The sequence below is a fragment of the Micropterus dolomieu genome, linkage group LG18 (assembly GCF_021292245.1).
Source record: "Micropterus dolomieu isolate WLL.071019.BEF.003 ecotype Adirondacks linkage group LG18, ASM2129224v1, whole genome shotgun sequence".
NCBI classification, from domain to species: Eukaryota; Metazoa; Chordata; class Actinopteri; order Centrarchiformes; family Centrarchidae; genus Micropterus; species Micropterus dolomieu.
The window spans coordinates 25,258,557-25,268,783 of record NC_060167.1 but is presented as its reverse complement, the minus strand read 5'-3'; the positions used below and the strand labels follow the sequence as shown (position 1 = coordinate 25,268,783).

At 40.2% G+C, this 10,227-nt stretch overlaps 1 protein-coding gene across 1 annotated transcript in view; it reads left to right on the top strand.

Annotated features, from left to right (window-relative positions):
* Positions 1 to 164: 164 nt before the first annotated feature.
* per3 (period circadian clock 3) overlaps positions 165 to 10,227 on the top strand; it is a 19,138-nt gene continuing 9,075 nt past the window's right edge. The window contains exons 1-5 of the mRNA XM_046075671.1: positions 165 to 304; positions 6,782 to 7,191; positions 7,992 to 8,152; positions 8,305 to 8,423; positions 8,788 to 8,986. Of these exons, the coding sequence (XP_045931627.1) occupies positions 6,920 to 7,191; positions 7,992 to 8,152; positions 8,305 to 8,423; positions 8,788 to 8,986 (751 nt within the window). The 5' untranslated portion in view covers positions 165 to 304; positions 6,782 to 6,919. The remainder of the gene's footprint in view (positions 305 to 6,781; positions 7,192 to 7,991; positions 8,153 to 8,304; positions 8,424 to 8,787; positions 8,987 to 10,227) is intronic.

The window sequence follows — 10,227 nt, the reverse complement described above, 5'->3', positions numbered from 1 at the left end:
TAACATGCAGATCCACGTGAACCGCCAGCAAGCTTTTGCGTTGAGGCACACCCACTGCCAGGCACGTTATCCAATCACACTATGCACACAACACGAGCCTGTCCAATCAAGATGGAGTGGGCGGGGCTATAGTGTACCGGCCTCACGTTGCAGAAATGTGTCAAGCGCTTCGGAGTGGATGACGGGTTATCTACGTGACCGGGACATAATTAAAAATGAAATAGTTCCAGTACCGTCCGGCGATCAGTCCGCTAGAATTTATTTTTTTTGATATTGAAGCTGAAACACACGTGGGGCCAAAAAGGTAAATATTCCACCAGAAGACAGAAGATTTGAGGTGTCGTTAGTCGAGTTTGTGTGGGCTAAGTTAGCTAACCACCTCGCCCACGGCACCAATCAGAGGCAGGAGTGAATGTAAACAAATTATATTTAATTACAATTGTTATAGTCCTCTGGATATGTATTTAGTTTTAGCTGGATGCTTTGCATGTCCACACAGTCGGTCAGTAGTGTGTATGTTAGCTAAATGACATGTCTGCTGCTGTAAGTCGGGATTGCAGTTTAGCGAGTTAGCAGCACGCTTCAGCTCATAATGTGGCTCTGACTCGCTTGCATTGCTTTGATAACAAGTATTATATTAGCTAATACACTTGCCAGCAAACTTTTAGTTCAAGCTGCACAGGAACATTTAAAACGGTACGTTAGCTCATAAAACCACTTCTGGCCTCAAAGTCTTGCTAGTGCCAGGATTTATAAATGCTCCCGTTCTGTAATCATACTGTAATGAGTCACAACATGTCATTTGTTGCTGGCCTCATGTGTGGCATTATATATATATAATAATGTCACAATGGCGGCTGTGCTGAACTTTTCATTGGTGGTAACTTAGAAGCTGTCGCCCCTTTAAAAGCCTTTAGGCTTTACGGTGGTTATTGAGGTTACTGGGTTCATGTGTAAGGGGGAGGAGGTGGGTAGGGCAGTGTCAGATTTGTTTGTTTGTTTGTTTGTTTGTTTGTTGAGTGGGAAGGGGCTGTTGATAAAGTCCATTGGATGAAAGCATGAAAACAGGTATCAGTGTTGACCTCCTCTTGTAGGCTATATATAGGTTTACTTACAAGCTCACTATAGGCTACTGCTTGTGCCATGTAAGTCAAACCCATAGATCTTTATCTTTTTCACATTTTTGCCTAAATCGTGGTTCTCAAAGTGGGGTCTGGGGACACCCAGGGATCCTTGAGGGGGTTCAGGGGGGTCACTAACTAAAAGGGGAATACTTTATTTTTGTTATAATGCTGTTCATAAGTAGCACAGTGACAGATTGTCTGACTATTTTGGTCATGGGTTTCATATACTTTCTGTAATAAAACATCTAAAAGCAAAACTCCTATCAATTGGGGGTCCGTGGTCTAATTCGTGTCAGTTTAGGGGTCCCTGATATGAAAAAGTTTGAGAACCACTGCTTTAAGGTGTAGATCTGTGTTTACATGTTGCCAGTCTGTGAATGTTATTATATAATATTGTGATTTCATAACCAAATGTTGTGGGGATGTATACCCTGCCAGGAAGTCTTGGCAGGAATTTGGTGTGTATTGGAGTTGTGTGATCTGAGAAGCTCTTTTTAGACTCTTGTTATTACAAGATTCATCTTCCAGTGGTGTAACCATGGTATAGACGTTGGGGGTCCAAATGAGAGTCCTCCCCCAGAAGTTTGAATATTCTGCTTATATTACTAGTAGTTTTATTTACTGCTGACACGAAGGCCTAAGTCAAAACTGTTCAAGCTGTTTAGTCTGGCATTCCAGTGTCTCACCTGATCGTCTCTCCAGAGCATGAGTTCCTGCTTGGATACTTCCAGTATGCCGCTCCCTCTCCCTGTCTCTCTGTACTGCCTGCATTGTGACCAGATACCATTATTCTACCATAAGAAAAATGGCTGTTCTTGATGATCGGTTAGTTTGTTTGTGTTACTGTGCGACTTTGGTGCTTTAAAGGGTTAGCTCGGATACAAACTAACATGTTAACTAACCGATAGCAGTAGACAAGCAACTCCCGTGTTCTGTGAGGTAAAATGACAGTTTTTGTCAAAGGAGTTTCGTGGCTTTGAAGAGAGTATATATTAACTTCCCCCTTCAGAAAAGGCATGACCCTCCCAAAGCATGGTTATGCCCATGTCATCTATGTTGTTGCATCCATCTACAATTAAACTTGGAAGCATCAAATAACACATGTTAAGCTATCAAACAAACATTTTGGAAAAAATTGCAGACAGGCAGAGGAGATTCATGAGACACACTTCAGTTGGCTCACAGCTGCTCTTTGACCCTGTGCACAATCGTCCTACTCCTGTTTGTCTTTCACCACTTTTGTATATTGTTTGAAAAACAGGATTTCTAAAGTTTATTGCTCTCCTCAGAGGTCCTGTTTACAAAATAGGAGTTTTCTGCTCAAATAAAGAAATATTGTCATTGCATTTTGGAACTACAGAAAGGGCTGGTCTATAATTCAATATCATCATTTATTAACTTTCAGAAGAATCATCTAGGGATGATATGTCCCTATCATGTTATTGTCACACAGTCTTGTCCAAATTTTGAGCAAGGTAAAAACTAACAGTTAGTCTACTTTTTAAAGTTTTTGATGTTACACATATGAAAGATTTGTTCTCATGAAAAATTATAACATTTGTATATGGTGTTGTTTGCCGTGCTGTGATCACATCAGTATTGGAAAATATACTCATTAACATTGTTTTGGGCCATATCGCCCAGCAATAAAGCCCTGGGGCCTGTACCACGAAGCGAGTTCAACATACCCAGGATATATTTTCGTTATCTCTTCACTAACCCTAACAATCGCGGTCGGGATAAGTGGTAGGCCTACCACGAAGCTTGTTATCAACTCGGTAACTCAACCCAGGGTTTCCCAATCCAGACACGAGCGCGTTCACATAAAAGATGCTTAGGTTTTAGCAGCAGATGACCAATCGCAATCATGAACAAGCCCACTGACATCAGAGCGTCATATTTTACAAACAAAGAGCAAACTGTAATGCTACAGAAATATCTCTAAGAAGCACGGCTGCAGCTGACACATGCAGGGAGACAGAAAATTGCCGACAGTGTGAATGTCTAAATGAACAGCCTTGTCTATAATAGGTTAATGCGTTGTTTTGATGCGTTCTTATGAGCTGTATGAAAATATCAGCCTTATTCTTTCAGCTCAGTGTGTCGGCGTTTCCACATTCAAAGACTCGGGCACTGAATAGGCCTAAGTGGTCGTTCCACCTCACTTTAAAAAACGTCGTCCCTTCAGAAATGAGATTAATTTATTGAACGAACTCAAAAGTGTTCCAAACATTGTTCTAAATTAACTTCATAAAGCAATGAAACGAAAAATCCTTTCATGCCATAAAATGTGCTCAAATAGTGGTTGAAAGACTGGATCTCAACATTTCGGCCACTGAAAACTCACCTCAATAGCCTAAGGTGGGGCGGGACATGAGCATGGTCTCTGTGAATCTAGCTAGCCTACTAACCTAAAATAAATAGCCTACGTTCATATTAAAATTTATCCCTACCAAACTGCTCATAGCATTTATTTTAACGGCTGCGACAGGCTGTGTGTAACGGACTGGGGATCAAATAAAAAATATATAACCTGGCTAAAACACATTTCCAAGCAGTTAGTAGGCTTACTGTAAAAACCTGTAGGCTACAATAGCCTAAGCTTTTAATCAGTCTCTGTAGGATGATATCGCTATAGCTATACAAACGGTTCTCCGTATCACCGCAGCAAACATAAAAGCAGCCTCTAAACCGGTCACTGTGATCTCTTACAGATGGTGATGTCATTTTCCAAGAGAGCTGATTGGTCAGTAAGCTGTGCTTTCATAGAGTTGATCTCTTATCTGGAACATAACCTGCTCCGGAGCAGGTTAGCGGTCCAGCATCCTATGGCGATCTACCCCGGTAAGAAGTGAACCACCGTCGTGGTAGGCTACTGAAGGGTTAACCCCGAAGTTACCTGGATAAGCTCAAATCCTCCTTCGTGACACAGGACCCTGGTAAAACTGAGTTCTACTATCACAGGCAAGACAAAGTGCAGTTCTGTTCTGGTCATTTCGTTTATCTTAAATATAATGCATAATTCCAACTTTTCATTATTGTAAATATGGGGCCGTTCTCATGTACTACTATACAAACGATCAATCAGTTTGGGAGTATGTTCCATTCATCATCAATGCAACTAACCTTTAGTTTACATTTGGATCACAGTGTGCTTGGAGAATAATTTAATTTTCCCCTTTGAAAAGTGAGGTGGGAAAGTAGGCTACAGCCTTATCAGGTGTGTTTGTGTGCTTTAAAACTAAGGGAAGAACTGAGCAAGCATGGTTATGTAATCCTGTAATGAAGACCTGTTGAATGTGCAGGGTATTTCCACTGGCTGCTGTTTGTAACTCTGCGTGTTTCCTTCTATCTGCTTGTCTCACTGGTCTTGGCATTGTGTGTATGTGGTGATAGCTGCAGTTTACGTTTTTTGTTAACTGATATTATAATGGCAGTTGATTGGAGACAGCAAATATATTAGGCTACCTCTGTTTTTTTGGTACTGTATGGTAATGTATGTATTCATTATAAAAACAACTAGTTTGAAGTATAAATACTGTGTCTGAATTTAAACCTATTATTATTATTATTATTATGTTATTATTATTATCACGTTATGATTGTGTTATTGGTGATGTGTACAGACTGGCATTTGGCAGAGTTGTACCTGTTGTTGGCAGCATCGACTGATGAAATGTGCCGTATGTGTAAACGGTAGATGATGGGAATGAGTCAGAAAGCAGTGAGTCAGTTTGATGGTCAGACAATTCAGTAGTATTAGATAACAAGGCAGATTGTGTTTGTTCTAGAAATGAAAAACATTGTATTATTGCACAGAACAATTTACTTATTTGCATTTGATTTTCACTCTTAAATTTGGAGCTTTTGCCACACCATACTTGGCAAATATGAAGACATGACAAGTTTTTGGCATTTTAATATGGGGTTTTCCCTGCTTCAGTAGACATTTTCATGGCAGACATTTTAACATATCATAGCAAGAAAAAGCATAGGTATGATGAATTACTGTAATGATGGCTCTGTTGCAGCAACCATTATGTAATTAATTACACCTTGGCTTTTATGTCATCATAGCTGCGTCTCAGTTTCATACTACATACTGATTATAAGCCGGGTTTGAGAATTCAGTGTGTTCAAAACATTCTGGATCCAAAATAAGAAACAGTTGATTCTTATGTGCGCTGTTGATGTACTCTACTGGCCCACAATGCAGTGCTCAAAGGAAATTGAGGAGTTACTCACAGCTGCAAAATGAAAAAAAAAAAAATTGTAAATGGTGGCAAGAAAGCTCCAGAAGCAAGACATTTTACTGTCTCTGTGAAGATTCTTATTGACGCCTGAACACACAGTATTGTATCCTTTCCTTTTTAAAATGGTTAATGCTAACTGTAAAAGTGGGATACTGTGAAATTAGTATGTAGTACATACTTTATACAGTCAGTATGTAGTATGAAATTGCAAACCAGTACATTTATGCTATTTATGGCATAAAGCCTTCATTTATTAACTTTCAGCAGCTACAAGCAGAGCACATTTAGATAAATTGGTTCAACATACAAATGGAGTCATTTTTAAGTTAAAGGTCACATATTATGCAACATATAATTTTTCATGTTTTTTCAAAATAAATATGAGAAAAACATCTCTATTTTTCCCATCCACAGTCTTTCAGTGAATGTGTGTGCAAACTGGTGCAAACATGCCATTTGAATTTGGCTCCCTTCATGACATCAGAAATGCGCTGCTACGCAGCAACCTAATTTAGCTCTCATTTGTGGTTTGATAAAAAGTATATTTATCAAATTTAGTGCCCCATACAGCTATTTTAGTTAAGTTATTGTAGCTCTCACAGACATTCAGCACACCGGCAAGAGTATGGATGAGGAGGTGCGGGCCACAAGCATTGGTTGCTGCCTAGTCTGGCATAGCCAGCTGTATTTCCACATTGATTGATTGATTGGACAATCAGAAGAAAGTGGGCTTTTGGGGAGAGAGGCCTTAAAGAGACAGGAGCCAAAACTGAGTGGTGATCAGAGGTGCTGAAGCTATGGACAGTATGAGAAAAAAGAATGGGTTTTTTGAACATTAAAGCATGTAAACATTTTCTTATAGAAACACAAAAAGTATGAACATGAAAATGAGCAAAATATGGAACCTTTAAGCAAGCTGCTCTCGGATCCCAACAACTTAGGGTCCCATTAATGAAATGACCAATAAGCATCTGTATATGTCTGCAGGGGTTTGAGCAGGTTGCTTAGCAGGTATGGTACCTTGATCATTAATGACCCAGATATTAACTCACACTCTGGTCGCTACTGTTTTGAACAACCCACCAACCTCACATTCTCAGTTAGGAAAAGATACAGGACAGTGCTATTACCTATAGTAGGGCAGCTATTAACTACTATGTGGGATGACGCTTTTTTGTCCTTACATGAAATTCTAGAAGGGGGTGAATATTCTTTTTTTTATTTGTGTTTTCACTTTGATTTTTAAAATAATATCTTATAATGCAACCCCACGCCTCCCAGATACATTAATTTTTCACCTCCCACAGATAATAAATTATCTATGAAATGTTGGTCACCACCAGCTGCTACTTCTTCTGTGTTGTGAATTCAACCCTGAATCCTTTATTTCCTTTTATCTTACAGTGCTCAAGGCAGATCATTACCTCCAACATTCAGCACTGATTGAGTGAACGCAAATTTTTTTCACCACATGTAACCCATTCCCTTAGTTGAACATATGAAGACTCCTACTGACTACTGTAATTGGAGAAATTACTATTAATGTGCGACCAAAGAGCGGAGATGCCTGGACTTGACAGCGGCACCGATGGGGAGGAGCCTGCATTACCGCCAGCCACAGGAGAAGGTGGAGGCGAGGAGAGGGTGTCGTCAGGGGCGCAGTTGGAGCGCCTCCGGGGGGACAAGAGCGGAATTTCAGGTGGAGAAGTGGCGCAGGAAGATGAGGAGATGACTATCGGATCACATGACCTCTCTTCCTCAGCCAATCACAGCCCTGGCAGCGCCATAGGATCCACCTCAGCTTCAACCAAGAGGTATGTGCCTGATTGCGTGTGCCCTGACTTCTTGGCGCATATTCACATCATATCTCAGCGACCTCAGTTGCTGCCACATCTTGTCATTTATCTTAAAGCAAAGTTTTAAATGCACCACGGCATACCATAGCTGTGGCTTCGCAATTGTGGATATCAACTTTCAGTTTTCTGAATCTTGCTTAGGATAAGTGATTCATTCCTGTGAAAATGTTGACACCCTTTGCTAACTGTTTACTACAACTTGGGGTTTACTTTCACAACTCTGGCCTTTGAATTTCCATTTCCGTTATAACATTGTACTCGCCAAAGTAATAGCTGAGAACTCATCGGTTGGAAAATTGTTCCTATGGAGACACACGACCAGTTAGATGATCATCCTGCTTGTAAACAAGAAAGTTTAGCTGGATTACTATAGTTGCCATTTATTTTGGGAGGCAAAAATGAAAATCGGCACACCTGCAATGTTGCTAATTACACAGGAATACCATGGCTACAGCAAGTAGGGAAGGTCAAAGTTGAACTGGAAAGATTGTCTGTAAACTGCTTTTGAAATTATAGTGTTACTTTATAAAGTACTAAATGGTTCATTTCTGATCTACTGCTCCATATTTCCCGTACAGACCTCTCAGATATTCTGGGACAGGGTTGCTTACTGTCCCCCCGAGTCAAATCTGAACACAGAGAAACAGCATTCAGAAAACCTTGACTGCTCCAACTCTCAGTTCTTTTGAAACAGAGCTCAAAACCTGTCTGCTTGCCACTGCATCTCATTAAATGAAACTCTCCGAATGTGTGTGAAGCAGCGAGAATGCAGGTGGTGGCAAAGGGCAGGCCCACAGAGAGGTGATGATCACAGTGGCTGAGATGAAGAAGAGGATCCCATCTGACAAACGCAGTCGCAGCAAAGCCAGCACTGTGGAGGCCTTACATTATGCACTCAACTGTGTCAAACAAGTGCAAGGTAACCTAGATAAACGGACAACTGGAAGCCTTTGTTACTCTTAGTTTTGCTTTCTCTTTCAAATCAGAGTAGCGTCACCTCTTTTTCTCCAATAAGCCTGGTATCATTTGGTCTGGTTTCAAAGCAGCATGTGTGCTTGTGTTCCTCTGAAGCCAATAGTGAATACTACAAACTGCTGATGCGAAATAGCCAGGATGAGCGGAGAGATGCCACTGTTTGCACCCTGGAAGAGTTGGAGAGAGTCACCTCTGAACACACCCTTAAAAACACGGTATATATACACACAGACACACACACACACACACACACACACACACACAGACACACACACACACAGACACAGACACACACACACACACACACACAACTCACAGTAACCATTGCTAATGTCACTCTCTTGCCTGAATTGCTGCACTCACTGATCACTCTTATTCAAGCATCCATCACAGTTGTGGACAGTCTCAAAGAAGCAAACACACTCTTATACATACGTGCACATTTATTTTTGCCTCACGCCTGGGCGTGTGTGTGAGTGTATGTGTGTTTACTGCTTTTGTGTGTGTGTGTGTCTATGACTTGGCCTGCTGGTGTGCGTGTGTCTTTCTACGTGTGTGTGCGTACGTCTCTGTGTGTAGGACTCCTTCATAGTGGTTTTCTCCCTGTCGAGCGGCCGCGTGCTGTACGCGTCGGAGCAGGCTCCCAGCATCATGGGCTGCAAGAGGAAGTTCCTGGAGTCAGCCAAGTTTGTGGAGCTGCTCTTCCACCAAGATGTTAATGTCTTCTACTTGCACACGGCTCAGCCGCATCTGCCGCCCTGGAGCAACTCTCACACAGGTGTGTTTGGACCACATTTATTATATTAAGAATAGGTTTTTAATTTTTAATGTGGTTTAGTTTTGATTTCATTTTAGTTTTATTTCAATTTCTATTCAATAACTTTAGCTTCTTGTCTGTTTTTTATTTTTTATTTATTACAGTTTATTTTATGTCAGTGGTTATTGAGTTTTCAGTTATAATTTTTGTGCATTGTTTCCCTAGACGTAGTGTTGTTACTGGTAAAACAAATTCTAGTATTTTTTACTCTCATAAACACACATAAAAAAAATGTGCTATGTAATTCGACAGTAATCAGACAATGTTGTCAATTCTGATAGCAACTGTGACTTTTTCTAAGATTTTTACAAGCTCTACCCACACTACCCAACATTTATTTTAGTTTTTGTTTTTGTTTTTACTATGAAAGTGAAAAATTACACAAAACAAAGATAGATTCTAAACACCTTTTGATTTTTGTTTTACTTTGCATTTCTGTTTTAAAAGTAAAGAACTTAAGTTATGTATGTTTGATATTTTCTCAGGTTATATTTAACTGTGCTGTATATGTGAATTCACAACAGTGTTTGTTGTAAATATTTTTTGCCTTCATTTGAGTTTTTTGGTACATATGGTCTCCTCCAAAAGTATTGAAGCGGTAAGGCAAATTCCTTTGTTTTTGTTGTTCATTGAAGACATTTGGGTTTAAGAACAAAAGATGAGTATGAGACAAGAGTTCAGAATTTCAGCTTTTATTTCGTGGTATTCACATCTAGATGTGTTAAACAACTCAGGACATACCACCCTTTCTTTGAACCCACCCATTTTTCAAATGAGCAAAACTATTGGAACATGTGACTGACAGATGTTTCTTGTTGCCCAGGTGTTGCCTTTTAGGTTGATCCACCATCCAAACATTAAGTAGCTCTGCATGACTAGTCTAAGTTTTCATCCTTGGTTCAAACCTATAAAGATTGCATTTCCTGTTAAAGAGGATAAACCAACATGAAGACCAGAGAGCTGTCTATGGGAGGAAAGCAAGCCATTGTCAAGCTGAGAAAATAAGGAAAATTGACCAGAGCCATTGGACAAACATTGTGCGTAGCAAGTACAACAATTTGGAATGTCCTGAAAAAGAGAGAAACTACTGGTGTACTGAGCAACAGACATCGAACAGGTCGGCCAAGGAAAACAACAGTAGTTGATGACAGAAATATCGTGAAAGCTGTGAAGAAAACACCCAGAACATCTGTAAGTGACAT